Source organism: Platichthys flesus, chromosome 18 (assembly GCF_949316205.1).
Source record: "Platichthys flesus chromosome 18, fPlaFle2.1, whole genome shotgun sequence".
In the NCBI taxonomy this organism is placed as follows: Eukaryota; Metazoa; Chordata; class Actinopteri; order Pleuronectiformes; family Pleuronectidae; genus Platichthys; species Platichthys flesus.
In genome coordinates, this window is record NC_084962.1 from 9,953,730 (window position 1) to 9,970,572 (window position 16,843).

General features: G+C 42.6%; 2 protein-coding genes across 2 annotated transcripts; both read right to left on the minus strand.

The window, feature by feature from the left end:
• Window positions 1–103: 103 nt before the first annotated feature.
• On the minus strand, window positions 104–4,224 carry LOC133973916 (phospholipase B1, membrane-associated-like). Its single transcript, XM_062411991.1, has 11 exons — window positions 4,152–4,224; window positions 3,917–4,037; window positions 3,607–3,658; window positions 3,336–3,416; window positions 3,187–3,252; window positions 3,001–3,092; window positions 2,421–2,502; window positions 2,029–2,130; window positions 1,712–1,807; window positions 1,405–1,476; window positions 104–1,166 (listed from the first exon to the last, which is right to left on the minus strand). Exons 1-11 carry the CDS (start codon window positions 4,222–4,224, stop codon window positions 1,038–1,040), a joined length of 966 nt encoding a protein of 321 aa, XP_062267975.1. The 3' UTR covers window positions 104–1,037.
• A 2,584-nt stretch (window positions 4,225–6,808) lies between these two features.
• On the minus strand, window positions 6,809–16,813 carry sel1l (SEL1L adaptor subunit of SYVN1 ubiquitin ligase). Its single transcript, XM_062411070.1, has 21 exons — window positions 16,282–16,813; window positions 16,111–16,148; window positions 15,739–15,934; window positions 14,968–15,135; window positions 14,678–14,783; window positions 14,376–14,538; window positions 13,552–13,605; window positions 13,364–13,423; window positions 13,191–13,272; window positions 12,913–13,067; window positions 12,409–12,465; window positions 12,248–12,316; window positions 11,829–11,906; window positions 11,566–11,628; window positions 11,238–11,325; window positions 10,491–10,639; window positions 10,003–10,168; window positions 9,523–9,597; window positions 9,263–9,435; window positions 8,953–9,081; window positions 6,809–8,806 (listed from the first exon to the last, which is right to left on the minus strand). The coding sequence occupies exons 1-21, from the start codon at window positions 16,367–16,369 to the stop codon at window positions 8,516–8,518; spliced, it is 2,448 nt and encodes an 815-aa protein (XP_062267054.1). The 5' UTR covers window positions 16,370–16,813; the 3' UTR covers window positions 6,809–8,515.
• Between the last annotated feature and the right edge of the window lie 30 nt (window positions 16,814–16,843).

A 16,843-nucleotide genomic window follows, 5' to 3' on the forward strand; every position in this document is an offset into this window, starting at 1 on the left:
TGAGGGCTTCAGGATTGTGTCCAGGTACTGAGACAAGAAAACACTTTCATAGATTAAACAGACGTTCACCAATTAGTTTAATATTATATATGTGAATGTCTAAATGTCAGATGAACAAATCCAATATTAGCACCGTTTTTTCGAAATTACAACATCTGCAAATTGATATCAAGTAACTTTACCTCCACCAAGGAGGGTATGTTTCCAACCCAGTCTGTTATTTTGTTGGTAAGCAGTGCTCCTCGGATGTGGTGACCTCGGGTGCTCTTCAGTTTGGGGATCCACAAAGTTTATGGTGTTGATGAGATATTAAAGGGTTTTTACCTCACCACCTTCTTGAGTGCGTTAAATTCGCACTCAAGAAGGTGGTTTGTGAGCAAGACCACCCAAAAGCAACTGAAAAGATTCCCATGAATATTTGTGGAAGGACAGGACATGTGCCAAGGTAGAAACCACTAATCTTTGGTGAGGATCTGGATCAGGGGAAGGATCCGGATCAGGGGAAGGATCCAGGAAGTTACTTTTTTTTTAACTTTGGGAGAGGAGTGTTTAAATTTTTTTTAGCAATTCATTGAATTCAGATGAAGAGAACACCCAAAGATTTTTAGGGGACTGATATTTAAGAGTGTGTGATCCAATTGAAAAAAGGGTTTCTGGTGGATGTGTTTCCATGAGGGGACCGAACAGCCTTGGTGGAGGTATGCATCCCATGATTGCCCTTGTACATGTTAAGACCTTTTTCTTAAAAATACACCACCAGTATATAATTATAATTCAAAGTGTGGGAAGGAACTGATCAGCCATTTGGTGCGGCCGTGATAAATGGAAAATAGAAAAAACTTTCTCCGGAGAGCAGCTCACCAACAACAAAAAGTGAAACTCGCCACCACCTCCCACTCCAACTGCCTCTAAATATTAAATATGAAATAGTTACGTCGCATGATTCACATTACAGATCTTCAGACTGCAGTCACTTCTCTCACAGACACGCAGAGCTCCACAGAGGAGTTTGTAAAAACAGCTCTGCAAAGTGAAGGCTACACGAGACAGAGACGTCCCACAAGAAGCGAGAGCAGCAAGATGGCTGCTTTTGATGGAGCGTCGGCCTGAAGAGGAGGCTGGTCTGACCTGGCTGTGATGGGGCGAGTGAAGATGTACGGGTGATCCTGCAGATGGGACACAGAGGAGAGGACAAGCGATAAATGCTTCCTTAAGGGACAATTTAGTATTGGTATCCATTCATCCATCCATCCATCTGCCTATCCACCATACCAACCTACTTGCATTAAACCATCTTGTCTCTTGTTTGGTTTAGCTGCCATTTAAAAGTGCACAAAACCTGTCAGGTTGAAGACACAGGGGACAGATGCTGCACTGGTGCAGTGACACTAACACTTGTCTTACCATCGGTGGACAGTTGAGCGTGATGGGGTCAGAGAAACTGTTCACAATCATCTTTCCTCCCTCCGGCTGAAACTGTCAACAGGGTGAGACAGAGGAAACGGTGAACTCTACTGAGAAAACAAAGGTTTTACTTTAGCTCTTTATTGTTTTAAAATGTGCCCTCGATATTATCATACTGATCTACTGGGCATATATTCTCTTCAGTCATTTCATATCAGTCCCCTGATGGCATTTCCTCATTCTGAGAGGCAGTAGGCCGATCGTTGACCTTTAAAGCTCAACACAAGCAGTGCGAGTCCTTGTTCACCATGTTGTTCCAAAGTCCCTTGGCCAGCTCCTCGTGTCCCTTGATGGTGAAGTGGAAGCAATCGTGAGTGAAGAAGGTCATGTCGATCTTCCCGCTCTGTTCGGAGACACAAACACACATTAGTGTAGGTTTACTGAGAGAGAGAGAGAGTGAGAGAGAGAGACTGGTGAAACAGGACTTCTTTCTCATTCTCAGCAATGCGCTAACAGAGCGAAAAAAAAAGCCACAGCCTGTCACAATCTGGATCCTCAGTCATCAAGTGTCTCATCTTCTGAAAACAGGCACTCATATTGTCTTTGAGGAGAGAGGCGGTTTACCGGGAGGCGCGGAGGGTCAGCGTGTTTGAGGAAAGGCTGATGGACGACAGCAAAGTTGTCCCTGAAGAAGCGGTCGCTGTGCAGCAGAGCCTCCAGTTTTTTCTGAGGGAAGAAACACGACAATACGATCATCCACCAAGGAGCTTATGCTTTCAGCCATGTCAGTTTGTTTGTTGTTTCTTTTAGAATCCATTGTGTTTTGGGGCAGAGTCTTTTGTCTTCTCTTTTATTAAGATTGTGAGAATAACTCATGGATCCTGATAAAATAAACCAGGCAAGTTTAGGGGACTGATATTTATGGGCTATGCTATTTACTTTCATAAACTGTGAATGTGTACATCGTGATTTTGATTAGTAGGTGGATTTTATCAATGTGGGGGGATCAACTGTACCTGGAACTCCAGATTGACCTCCACCAGCTCCCGTAGTTCCTGAGACCCGGCTACTGGCTCTATCAGGCACGAACAGAACGACCTGAGTCAAGATGTCCCAAACAGAAGGAAGAAATGTAAAGAAATGAAGGTTGGAATTCATATCATCCATCCATCCATCCATCCATCCATCCATCTAAGTTAAAGTAAACATAATCATTGGTGGATGCATCTACTGCAAAGTTTGATAACTTTAAAAATCCCCTCCAGACAAATTTCATATCCAGGCTGAACTCAGAATTTGTGTCGAATTTATCCATTTCAAATAGTTAAAAATTCATGACAATATATCTAATTCCTCTTCATCAAAAAACTGTTTTCCACTTTTATTACCATGTCTCCTGCTTTGCTAAAAGCACATTCTGAGTGGTTGTGTTGGAGGTTTCAGATATAAACCGAGATGTGAACTGAGACACTTGAGAACCATTCTACTGTCTAACTCTATACATTGATCATCCTGCACATAATTTAAATGATGGTGAGAGTGAGATAAACGTAGAGGACTGGTTTGAAATGTTCACATAAAGAAAGTGTGGCTCACCGTTGGAGCAGACACCCCGGCGTGGGCTTCTGAACCTCCCTCAGAGTTTGCATGGGCAGGATCTGAGCCACGTTGACGATCATACGAGGAACCTGAACGGAGGGAAGAGTACATGTGTGTGTAACATGTACATGAACTTAAAAAACAATCCAAATGTGTCTCGTTTTTATCGCTCTCTGTCTTTACCTCATTCATCAGCATTTCCAAGGAGACGGTCATATAGTGAATGAAGTTATCCGCCGAGAAAAGAGCCTGGAGAGAAACACTGCAGAGGTTACTGACAACTCTTCCGTTGAACTGACCTCAGGGAGGTGAAGAAGGAGACAGACACAGACCTTATCTTTGCAATAATCACAGATGTCATTCATGCCCATGAGAATGGTCACAAGCTTCCAGTCCTTCTCGAAGTTCAGACCCTGCAAAATAAGACAATGTGACAGTGAGCTTCTTCCCCTCTTGTAATTGGTTACGTTTAAAAAACAAACAAACAGTAGAGTAGATAACATATATATGCTGATAAGTAGAGGAGTAAACGTGAAATGTAACTGAAACGTAAATGTACTTTGTTACATCCCATTACAGCTTCAGGTACTGCAGGAGCATTACCTCATATCCTCTCAGTGTGTCAATCAAATGTCTTGTCTGGCTGGGGAGGTTGCTGCAAGGAAACAGAAGCAGAATCCTCGTGAGCATCACTGATAAATAAAACAGACAGTTCACACACTTTAGCATGAGTATATCATTTCCTGGTAGAAGCAGCCTGAAGCCCAAACACAGCAGCAGTCAGGGTAAAAAGGTTGTGATAGGACGTCTTTCAGGTCAGGCTATGGTAAGTGGAACGATTCCTCTGAACAAACATGGAGGAGTCCATTAGCTCGTGATCCCTGCAGGTTGAAAGCAGAGCTGGGGGCCTTACAAAGTGTTGTGTCCGGTCACAGCCAGGTTGAAGCCCGTTTCACTGATGTGAGCCTGCATCCCGTGGACCGTCTTGCCGGGAGCTGCTCCGACCAGGTTGGGATTGAACAGCTTGAGGATGTCTACATGCACACGATGTGGAAAAATAAAGATGGTTGATAGAGCAGATGCTTCGTCTTTGGTCGACTGAGCGGAAAAATGCTGAGAGGCGTCTGCTGTGATCGAAAACATCTTACTTGCCAACGTGATGACATCCTTAAAAGAGCCGTAGCCTCCGATACTGTAGGAGGCAGAAGTGGAGAAGAACATTTAGTTCAAGAATAAGACATTTATTGACATTCAATGGTTATTAGAGGTCCGTCCATCAACATTTTGCAACAGTTTCAATGTAACACAACTACTTATTGACTGAAAGGTGGAGGTTATATAAGTCATGTGATGTGGTGTCATGTAGGACGTCCACAGAGCTTCACAGGCTATCCGTCACCTCCAGGACACGTGACGATACTCGATGGGAATCCCGAGGACAGTGGTGGCGTTGGCCCCTATGGACGTCTGCAAAAGAGACACGTTCAAATAAAACAGATTATGATGATGTGGAGGAATGAACGATTGACTGAATGAATGAACAGCAGATATATGTATCAGGAGTGGGGCTGAGAAAGTATCAGGAAGTAACACATACTGTGAGTGAATCCCCCAAGGCAGCGATGACTTTGATATCTGCCGCCTTCACAAATTCAACTGAAACAAAGCGTGGAAAGGAAAGATGGAGAGAAAAGAAGAGAAGAGAAAAGAAGAGAGAGAGAAGAGAAGAGAAAAGATCAGTGGAATCTGATGGTGCAACAGAAGAGATTGAGGTGTAGCTGATGTGGACGTGAGGATGACAGAGACAGACCTGAGGAGGGCACAAAGGGAGAAGGACTCATGTCCGGACACTGGAACACAGGGTGCTTGAAGCTCGCCGGTCGAGTTTTCTCTGGAAACTCCTTAATAAATAAATAAATAGAGAGACAGAAAACTTATGTTTCAGATGTAATGAAGCACATTTACCTTGTTACTGTGCTTGACTACATTCTTTTATGCGTCTCCATTTATTTTCAGGTACTTTTCATTTTGACTCCACTTTATATATCAGCAAATATCCGTTCTTTCTACTCTACTAGAGTTTTATAATACACTGCGTTACATGTTCTCATTTTCAAAAAGCCGTCATAACAAGAGGGAATGATCCAATCAGAGCGGGCAGGTTACATTAGACTCCGCCTCCTGCCACTGCATCACTGACTCAGCCATTCATTAATATGACAATACAATGTTTTCAATAGTATCGTCTGCTGTATTCTTTAATAATATGATAGTCTGTACTATTTGTGTTACACAGACTATACACTAGACAATGTAGTAGACGTTTGTTATACTGAAACTATGCAAGTACTTTGAGTTTCAATACTTAATGTACGTTTACAAACAGTACACACTTCATTCGAAGTTATTGTGTTTGCTTTTATTTCCGTATACTTTGTTTAATTGTAGTTTTACTCCTGTGAAATGTTTGAGTACTTCCTCCATCACAGCTCTATCCTTTATTTTCATGTTTCGAAATAGTCCTAGAGGTTTGTATTGACCTGAGCTGCTGCTGCTGCATGTGCTCTGCTCACGTTCACATCCATTTTGAAAGTAGGTTATCAACATGACATTGTTTTGTTGTTTTCCTGGTGTGACACAAATCTGTCACTCACAGCCTTTTGGTCATAAACAGACGATAATAAAATAATAAAATGTCATGGGAATTCAATTTTAGATTTTTTCCCATTGGTTAAAAGTAACATTTCGGTGTTCGGTGATAAAAGCAGGATTAGACAGTACCTTGTTGAGGGCCTCCTTGCTGTAGTGTCGTATCCCCTCCTCATACTCCCCCCACCAGTCGTTACCTTAGAGAGAAGGGTTCATTCCTAAGTGTGGAATCAACAAACACGATGACATCACAGAAACAGGCCGTCGGTCTTCACGTCCATTTTAATCCTACTCTTTATTTGAAACATAATTCGTCTATAATTGTGAGGCACAGCGTGAAATAGGGCCCAGTTTCCCCGTAACAATAAATGTAGGCCCACGTGTGCTCTGCTGGTTCCAGCACTTACCATTGACAGAGTGGGGCACGAGCACACACGTTGCCACGGCGATCCAAAGCCACTCCATAGTAGCTCCACGGCTGAGTCAATAGGTCGCCCCCACGGACTGCACAAAGTGATGCTCTCTTCTTTTTTTTTTACAGCCCTGTCACTTTGTGTCGCCCCCCCCTCCAGAGCTGAGTGACACCCCGCAGCTTCAATCAGCGTCAGCACAATACCTACGAGTTATGTTTGAGTTTTGAGGCACTTTAGGAAACAAACGCTCGTTGTGCTAATGAAAACACGATCTCTCGTCATGTACGCTCAATTATTTAATTAAAGGGTTTGACATAAAAATACCTGTTGATGTAAACATTTCAAAGCTAATTTATTTACCCAGCTTCGAAATATTTTTTTTAGCCGGTCGGGTCAACAGAGTCAGGCTCAGCAAAGGCAAATTTTAGATCAGTTCAAAATGCTTACAACTAATTAAAAAATAGCTTTTCTCCAATGTTCAGCGAGGACAGAGTTTGGTGTATTTGTAACAGTGGAAGCTTTTCTGCTTCAGGAGGCTGAGGATCATGGGTAATATCCTCCATTCACTTGTTTCAGTTCAGTGACCACAGAGATAGATAGGCTTTGTTTTTTTCTCTAAATGAACACCACTTACCAAAAGAGGTATTCCCCACATGTGGCTGCAGAGGGCGCTGTTGCTTAGTGGCAGTTATATAGTGTTGCTTTAACAGTAGGGAGAAAATTGAAATTACAATGACCACCACTAAATATCCATATCATTTATTAATTTCCATATAAACTTATTCAAGTATTTGTGATGGTAAAGATCCAGTCCTCTTGACTTTCTCCCCTTTTAGACAAATTGTGAGTGTTGATATCGATGCATGAACACAGGGACGTCAATTTCATTGGAACCATTTGGAATAATCGTTCAACCTGTCCTTGTTGAGTTTGTACACTTCACGCAGACGTACTGGGAGATAAAATCTCAATAATTCTTACAACATACTGTGGAAGTGAACAGAAGGGCCTCACAGAATAAACTGCATGTGGCAAATTGAGGAGTTTCTATTCCGGTTTGTATAAACACATCACAGACCGACCAAAGCTACACTTGTTTTTCATTTCAGGCTCAGACTCCATCTGAGCTGCAAAGTGTGAGCAGAGCGCAGAGCTCTGACTTGAGCAAATGTGAGGGGGTGGAAAGAGCTGAAGTTTGGTATAAAAAAAAATTCCTTCCTCTAAAGTGGAAACAATCCAACAAGTGAGAGTTTAAAATCGTTCATGTCTGTGAGGCTGTTCCAAATTCTGCCTCAGCGAACACACAGCCTAATAAGCTACAAGGAAGAAGGAAACGATTGAACCTTCATCCAAAACCCAAATCGCATCTTGCTGATGGAAACAGATCACACTGGTGATCTCTGCTTTCTTTCTCTGGACCTCGCGCATCTGTTTTTCACATTTGCTATTTCAAATTAATTTTCAAAAAGGCTGAGCACTCTGCTTTCACTGTACTCGGAGAGAGAAAGACGTCTGTGTAGATCCTCCAGCCGAATCTGCCTCGGCTGATTTTGGTGGCAAGCCTTCTAGATGTTAAAAACATCAAAACACCAAGCGCTGTGCTTAAAATGAAATAATTTATCAAACAAGCATCCAGTCCAGCTTTTCTATCAATTAAAGTTAAATACTAACCACAATTCTTGTTCGTATACTGGTGACATGAAATGGCCTTAGTACATTTTAGCACCGTCACTGACAGTGAGGAAATACAAACTGTCTTTCCCTGTGAACTGCAGGTACTGACCTGACGAGATGTCAATTAAAAAAACAAGTAATGAAGTTAGAATGCGAAACCTGTTTACTCAATGGATGTATAAAATAAAAAGAAAAATGGCTAAAGTCTGCAAAACATGCACAACCATGACTTCTGTTAGCAAAAAGACTGGGGCTAGCAAATAAAATTCTTTGTTCACGCTCTCCTGACTCAAATTATCTTCTCTGCACAAAATTAGGATTGAAGCAGATCAACTGTGTAAAATTTTCTCAAAAAAAAAAACAAAAAAAGTGAGAAGACACTAATGCACATATCAAATTTCAACTATGTCGACCAAAACACCTTCGATCTGGCAACTGCAAGACTATTTCCACGGTGAGGACACGGCTGCTTCTGACCTGAGTCACAGACTAACAAGTCCACAAGTCTGTGTTATTCATCCTCTCTGCAGCACCGTCCTGACACACCTCCGCTGTCTTGCTCTGAGCACAGGACCAGCATATTTAAATGGAGAGAGGGAGTTGTGAGGCTGAGCAGTTCTGCAGTGATCTAAGTCTTTATTCAGCGTGTGGAGTGGAGCAGGCGGAGGGGGAGAGGTGCTCAAACTAGCAGATATTCAGCTAGTAAGGAGCAGTGGCTCCATGCCTGGCTCAGCTTCCGTCTGTCTATTCCTGCCCTCGCTCTGTCTGGCAACCTCTCACAGCTGCTCCTCCTCCTCTTCATCCTGGACCGGACCCTGGCCTTGTGTTTCTTCCTGACCCTGGGAGTCGTCCTGGGCTTGTGGCTGCTCCTGAGCTGGCCTGGGAGGGGGCACCGGGGCGGGGGTAGGGGCAGGGGCAGGTGGACGAGGCAGCACTATGATTTGGTGTTGGCGCTGTCGGTAGGCGATGACTGTGCCCAGGAGCAGGGCGATGACGGTCATAAGGTAGAGGTCCCACTCAGGGCCCAGAATCTGGTCCAGGTCCAGCTGAGAAGCCAGCTCCTTCAGCTGAGAAGATAATGTAGAAGAGCATGAAGAGGTGCATCTCATTAATTTCACTTCTGTATAATGAAGAAGCTTTTAACTTGCTTGAGTCTTTATCTCAAAGCCAAACTGTCACGGCTGAGCTCTGGAATTTAGGAGGGGGTACTTACGTTAAAATCCTGCAGGTACTGAAGTGTGTAAGTCAGACCCAGCTTGCACAGAGCCAGGAAGACTGGGACCTGGGCATCAGGACTGGCTTCAGCGGCCATGTCGTAGAACCGCTTGGCTAAATGAATGTCCTGCAGGAAACAAATGGAACAAATCAGAACTACAAGTGAGTCTTAGCATCTTTGGATTTCAGACCAACAACTACATTAAGTATCTGCTGCATTTACAAAGCAATTTAACTAAGTGCAAATAAATATGATATTGAGGGGACGAGCTGATGTTTAAGAGTCACCAGTGAAATGAAATGCCCACCTGTTTGATGCCCAGGCCTTTCTCGTGCATGTAGCCCAGGTTGAACATGGCCTGTGCGCTGTGCTGCTGCTCGGACGCCAGTCTGTAGTGGATGACAGCCGTCTCATAGTCCACATCCGTCCCGAAGCCATAGAAGTGATAGTCCCCGAGTTTGATCCTGGCCACAGTGTAACCTGGGAAAGACAATAACATGCGTCAACTTGATTTCTAGTGAGTCTCATGATAGATGGATTCCTGTGTGTGTGTGTGTGTGGACTTACCTTGTGCTGCAGCTCTTGTCCAGTGGAGCAAAGCCCGAGGGTAGGTCTCGTTCTCAGTGAAGATCCGTATCCCTTCTGTTTGAAACAATTCACGCATGGTAAAGGGTGAGAAAGTTACTTTCTTAAAGTTGTTGTTATTTTCAGTAATATGGAAAATGGTCATCATTAAGACCCAGAAGCCTTAGGATAAATCAGTTTGGCTTTTGTTTAAAAAGAAGCTGACAACTGTGATTAAACTGTGATGAAGACCAACTTGATTAATGTGAATGTGTAAACTCTATTATGGAATATTCATTGTTGAATCATCAAATAGCCTCAAAGCAGAATAAGAAAACTACAAATATATAAAGATTACTGTCCTCCACAGTTATACTGTGTGGAGTTTTTTCAAATGTAAAAAATTATTGTTATTTGAACCTGATTTTACTTTACACTTCAACACTTTCTTCCTGTCAAGATGAAAATGTCAGTTTCTCTTACTCTGATCCAGAATGAAGGCCACGTTGCTCTGGGCCACCTCATAGCCCTGCTCAGCCAGCAGCAGATACTGCACCAGCGCTGCATCCGACTCGCCCTCCTTGAAGCTGCCGTAGGCCGTCATCAGACGCTCTGACCAGCGGCCGCGCTCACACACGTTCTTGAAAAGCTGCAGCAAAGACAGGCACATTCTGACCACTGAAACAACCAGGCACATTTAACAGTTGCACACAAAAGTGTTATTGTAGCTGCTTCTGAGGTTTGTGACTTTGGATTTATTCATTCTCTGACTGGCAATACTGTAAGAGTGTAAACAATGACCACTGGACCAAGATTAGAATCGATGATAATTGTTCAGCTCAAATTAAGAGCTAAGAAATTGACAGGCTATGAACTTTAACTCATAAATAATTGCTGAATCACAGCAGAGGGACGCTCCTCCGATTTAAACATGATAAAGAGAAAGGTGCAGCGGCTGCAGGGTGGCTCACCTCCACAGCAGTGTGGCAGGAGCGCATCACACCTGTGCCAGTTGCGTGCATCTGGGCCAAATTGTAGAAGGCCAGGATGTGGCCTGCCTGCGAGGCCAAGTTGAAGAACTTGAGAGCCTGTTTGTAATCGCGCTTCACACCGATGCCGTCTGGGAAACAAAAGGGAGAAGAGAGAGAATAACAGTGAATAACATGGAAGAGAAAACCGGTTTTCTTGTGAGCAGAAATAAAAGTTCTGTGTAGGGAAGAGAGAAAAAGAGACTGAGGGCTCGTAAAAGAAATAGATCATTATGTTTTAACCATAGACAGTAAGTAAAGGTTTTCACCCCGGTCCATTGATTTGTTTGTTTGTGGAAACTTGGTGGAAGGATGGGACATGGGCCAAGAACGAAACCAGTACATTTTGGCCGAAATCCAGACAAAGTAGAAGATACAGGATTTTTCTTTTCTCGTTTTTGCCTCAGAGAATAGTTCATGGATCATGATGAAAAAACTGGCATATTAAGGAGACTTATATTGATGAGTGTGTGCAATTTGGTGCAGATCCAAATAAAAATCCAGATCTAGCTAATTTAAATGTGGTTTCATAAGTGGACTGCTGGGCCTTGGCAGACGTGAAGTCTACTCTAGTTAAAATCTTTAGATGATACATGATTTACCGGACCAACAAAAAGAAGGTTGATGTGTAGGATGATGTGCGCAACAAGCAAATCAGACGCACATCCACACTAAGTCCTAAACACTCACTGTAATACATGGTGCCCAACTGGAGTTGTCCATCAACCCAACCCTGTTCTGCTGCCTTCTGGAAGTACTTCAGCGCCAGCTCATAGTTCTGAAGACACAAACACAACCTTCAAAAAGCTGCTCTTAGCTCAGCACCAGCGAGTCAGAGTGAACGTCTCACAAATCAAACTGCTGAGATTTATATTTCCCCAAATCTCTATTCTTAGTGCCAAGAACTGAGGCTGCCAGGATTTAAAAAGAAAAATAATCTGAAGTTAAATAAATCATAGTCAAGTCACCTTATGTTAATGTGGAGCTAATAAATTAATACAAATGTAAGGCTCCTCACCACTTGGACACCTCTTCCATATAGATAGGCCATGCCCAGGCCGCTCTGTCCCACTGGATTACCCTGAAGAAAAAAAAGAAATGAAAAGCATGTCAAAGCAAACTCTGAATGAGTGACACATTATTTAGACATTTCATTTGGAAGGTAAAAGTGTGCAGTAACAGACACATGTTCCTCTCAGGAGATATAAGGATAACATTGATCCAAACACCAGAATGGAAGTTCCTCTGCTCAGATAGAGAAAAAAAAAAAATCTCTCTCACCAGGTCTGAAGCCTTCTTGAAGTACTGCAGTGCCGTCTCGTTGTTCTGAGGCAGATACTCGCTGCCCTCCGAGTACATCTGAGTAACACAAGGAGTCACAGCAATGAAAAACTAAGGACCGAAATATAAATACAGCGCACCACCCACAACAGTACTGCCAAATCATTGGGTTTCTTTATTTTGGAAGGAATTCAGAGAATCGTGCCAATCTCCAGCTATCCGACTGCATCTCACACAGTGTGGGCCACATATTCATAATATTTGCAAACATAGAAGTGGAACAGATGGGTTAAAATTAACCTTATTTAAAACCCATCTCAATATTTACAGATGCAAATAGAAAAGGGAAAATTGTGAACAAAAAAGAGAGCCTTCAATAAAAGTGTGTATTAACACTAATTCAACCTCATATCACCCACCTTTCCCAGGAAAGCCATAGCATGTGTGTTCCCTGCATTAGCAGCCTGGTTGAAGTAGTCGTACGCCCTCTGTTGGAGAGTTTTAGAAACAAATTCAGTGGTGAAAAAACTACCTCATAAAATACATTTAAACTATCTTTTATCTTTTTTTTTAAAGTTACCTGGTGATTTTGTTCAACTCCACGTCCTCCGTGCAGATGAAGCTGACCCAGTCCTACCTGAAAAGAGAAAAAATAGCCTTGTTTACTTTGAGGCATGATACAAAAGTATATTTAAAAAAAAAAAACTTTTCTGGTCCTTTTGACCACAAGTGCTTTACTGTACAAGTTTCATTCACACGACCAAATACTATATACAGTGTTATTTTTTCCTTTTTTAAAAACACACCATTCATACATTGCCAACAGAGCAGTCAGGGGAACATTAGGGGTGAACTGAATATTTGTCGTAAACTGAGAAGTATCAATTATTAGATTACAGACAGCAACTATAAACATAGTCTGCAACACTCAAATAATCAAATTATTACAGTGTATATTTGTATTACTTTTTCCCCAGTGAACACAATTTGTATCCATGTGTTATAAGGCCACTCCCACATTATCAGGGTTTGAATATATTTGTCTGCTTGTTGTGTTGAACAAAGGACACTGCATTGGTTTTACCTGAGCTTGTACGTCTCCTTTCTCAGCTAGAAACTGGTAGTACTGGATCAGGTCTTCCTCCAACATCCCACTGGTGGAGCCCGGGTTCTCCACCTCATCCAAGAGCCTAATCCTTTGCACAGCTGATCCCCCTGTCAGGGACACGTCACTGGCCACTGGTGCCAGAGGGCAGATTGGAGAAATAGAAAAAGGAAGAGAGAAAACCCTTAGTGAGGTTGTGCCCAAAACAATCATTGTATATTAGATTCAAAGGTTAAATAAGTGCTACAAATTCTTACCCTGATTTGCCACAAGCTTGTAGTGTGTAAGTGCTGACTCACAGCTCTGGGGAACACCCACACCTCCCCAGTATCTGTATCCCTAATATGACAAAAAAATAGGAAAATAATTTGTAATATCTTATACAGAGAGTGATTCTGTAATTTATTTTCTGACAAATCAATGGACTCACCAGAATCATATGAGCTACCAAGTTTCCACCGAGTGCACCAAAGGTGTAGTAAACCAAGGCCTGAGAAACAAGAGTGTCAGACATTAAATTCATTCAGAATTTTTCCTACACAACCTTCAAATAATCACATTTAACCTCTTTAAGACAGAACTGAAGTCGCAGTGATAAAAAAACAACAAAAAAAACACCTTAGCTTGACTCGAGTTAAGTCCAAGTCCTGCAGCATATAGAAAACCAAGAGCCTATGGAAAAACAAACAAAGCAAACGTTCACATATTTGATTATCTGCACACTAATTATCATTATTTATGAAAACAAAATGTCAAAATGTATTTTTCTCATTTAAAATACAGTGGAAATTGCCTGTAGTGATTACACCTGTCCATGTCAAAATGATCAGTAAATATACGAACAGATATTCATCTAACTGACAATAGTATATGTATGATGTGAATGTAAAGTAAGAGAACTTTCCTATTTACTGATCTATGGATGAAATTAGATAAACAGCTCTGAGGCTCTCTCCTGCTCCAGGTCGGTGTTACAGTCCACTTACATAACAGACCTGCTGCTGCTGAAGACAGTAATTTACTGTAAAAGCCCTAAACCGCCAGCAGAGCAGGAATGGGAGGGTGTGATTAGAGAAAGCTATCACATGGTTCAGGAGTGTGCACAGTAAGCACACACACTCATACAAACACAGTGAACTTATGTCAGGAGAGCAGGTAGGGGCGGTCCGAAAACCTTGTACAAATAAGTTATTTTAACACAAACTTAGCACATGAAAGCTTGCAGTAGACGGCTACATACATCTCTGTATGATGTCATGTATAATAAGACCCTAAATAATGACTGTAAGCAGGTAACTTTATTACTATTAGTAAGCTATATAACAGCTTTTGTAGAAATTACTTTGCCCCAAGCTTTTTGACCCATTTAAGTGGTTGATCCCTGTAACTGGGATCACTACAAGCGGTTTCCACTGTTTAATCATTTTGGAGTGGAACTGTACCATCTGAGCTTTAGGTGAGCCTTCCACAGCAAGCTTCTCAAACATTTCTTTGGCCTTGGAGACATTCTGGTTTATGTAGTCTCCAAACAGCATGGCGTACGCCACCTTCTCCATGGCTTTCTGGTGTCCCTTCTCTGCTACTTTCGACAGCTTTTCATACAACCTGAGAGAGCAGTTGTATAAGCAGAGGTGGTGAGGACAGTGTGACACAGGTATAACACAAATTATGTGTACATAAAGAAAAAACAAGCTTGTTAAAGTTGATTAGAATTAAGGGAATAAATCAGACAGAAGAAACTCACTCTTTTTTCTGTGTTTTTCTGGTGGTGGAATTGAGCATGCGCAGGACGGTCTGATACAGCTCCTCAGTTTCCTCCTCCTGCATTCTCTGCTGTGCCTGCTCCTCAGCTTTGGAAAGAGTAGAGAAGTCGAAAAGAACATACAGATTCAAAACTTTGGCAACAGTACAGACCATAATCATTTGAAAATGAAACAGGATTTGCTCTAAACCAATTTGAGATGGCTCAGTTGGCTTCTTTGTAATAAATGAGACTAAAACACTTCAAAATGTTCAGGCAAACTTGAGACTTACTCTCACAAAATCCCCACTTCTTCTCCTGGTCATAGTCGTAGATTGTGGCACACCACAACCGTCCATCCCCCCGTCCATCAGTGGTACAGTCCATATACTCTTTCCGCTGGAAGAGGAATGGGAAGACACAGGGTTCTCCATGGGCTGTACCTCCATTCACCACAGGAACTGTAAAAAAAAAAAAATGCACCACAGTATTATATATCTGGGTATAATGTTATGAAGTCCATTTACTATGTTCTCTATGAAACAACAGTAATGAATTTGCGATTCCATTATAACATACATTTTTATTTAAATTAATGTAATCTACATATTATGCTTAATATTACACTTGTGCAAGGAGCAACGAGGAAATAGTTAAAAAATCCCCAGGTCAAATGATGTAACTGACTGCAAGAGGAGCCACAGGTGCAAAGTGCTGTTCATTTCTCATGGGGTTTAACCGTTGATCCGATCTGGCTCTGCCCCGAAACCACAAGCGCTTTCACTCAATACTGAAAACAGGCTAAACCCAGCAGAGCTTACAAAAAACACACCAGGGCAGATGTGTTTTCAGATACAGACCTGAGGGCATAGATAAACCTCCTGACTGTCACTGCTACATAACATTTAAAACATACAAATCTAGAATCCAAAATGACTTAGGGATTGGGTGTGCATGGCCTGAGTAAACAGACAGCTCTGCTCTCAGCCTGTGCTTCGTCTGTCTCACTGCACCTTCATTATTTACCACCATGTCTTTATTTGAGTTCAGATTTGAGTCTTTACCCTCTTTGGGTTTCTCCTCAGCTGGAGGAGGCGCCTCAGGCAGGTCCTCCTTCTCTTCTCCTTCCAGTCCATCTGCAGGCGACTCCTTCTCCTCCTCCTGTTGGGACACTTCATGACCGGAGGTCACAGAGGCACCGGCCACGATGACAGATGCCAGACGGACGTCCTCGTCTTCATTGTCTGGGTCATGATAAGACTGAAAACATGGGCGGGGATTACATACACATTAAAACAGGCAGAATACAGCACACAAGCAAAAAAACGGTGGATTTGTGACATTGAGTATTTACAGCAGTGAATCCCATTAGCTAAACACTATCATGAGTTATCTGCAAACTATGACCGTTGTCTAATAGCTATAGTGTGACGTACCTTCAGCTCTGGGCCGTCATTTTCATGTTGCTCCTCATCTGTTGAGTATCAATAGCACAGTAAGTAGGACAGTGGAAGGACGTGTTTGCTAAACACAAACAGCTGCTTGGTTTCAGACAGCTACCGTTAGCTGCTAGTCCTCAGTGTCAGACTCAAACTGACAGGACTCACCTGATGTTATTCCTCTGACGAAGACTATCAGCACAACGGTCAAAAAGCAAAGTCCTCTCGTCGTCTTAAAACACCTTTTCGACCCCATTGCTGCTGCTGCTGTCAAGCTAACACCGTGCTAGCTGTGGCTGCTGCTGTTCCTCTCGCCACACATTCAGGAGCAGCCGAGTCGCACGAGAAGCACCATGCATAAACACACACGGACACACGAATGAACCCGAATTTCGCTCCGGTTACTAACTCGGATAATTTTAGCTGCAGTAGCTGTCAAAGGAGCTAACGAATGCCAATGCAAAGCTAAGCTAGCTAGATAAGTGGTTGACTGAGGCTAATAACACGCAGAAATACCACGAACACGGATCTTTTACAGGAGCGTCAACACCTCCGGATTCCGGCCAGTGACCGAGCGACTCTCTGTGCGCGAGAACCTCCGCGTTTCAATGCGAGATGCGAAAAACCTCCAGCGTTTACTTTAAATTGACCAGACACTGCTTAGCTTTCCATGTTAAGCCCCGTACTACCGACACTTCCTGTTCTCGAATTTTGACCAATGAGGGCGCCT

Excerpts from the sequence above, each read along its gene's own strand:
- LOC133973916 (XM_062411991.1), bottom strand. The coding sequence starts at position 4,224 with ATGTTCTTCTCCACTTCTGCCTCCTACAGTATCGGAGGCTACGGCTCT. Across the intron at positions 3,093-3,186 it reads TGGAAATGCTGATGAATGAG|GTTCCTCGTATGATCGTCAA; the intron begins GTAAAGACAGAG and ends CCCTCCGTTCAG. Across the intron at positions 1,477-1,711 it reads AGGGACTTTGGAACAACATG|TTTCAGCCGGAGGGAGGAAA; the intron begins GTGAACAAGGAC and ends CCCTGTTGACAG.
- sel1l (XM_062411070.1), bottom strand. The coding sequence starts at position 16,369 with ATGGGGTCGAAAAGGTGTTTTAAGACGACGAGAGGACTTTGCTTTTTG. Across the intron at positions 15,935-16,110 it reads ATGACGGCCCAGAGCTGAAG|TCTTATCATGACCCAGACAA; the intron begins GTACGTCACACT and ends CCATGTTTTCAG. Across the intron at positions 11,326-11,565 it reads ATGGAAGAGGTGTCCAAGTG|AACTATGAGCTGGCGCTGAA; the intron begins GTGAGGAGCCTT and ends TTGTGTCTTCAG.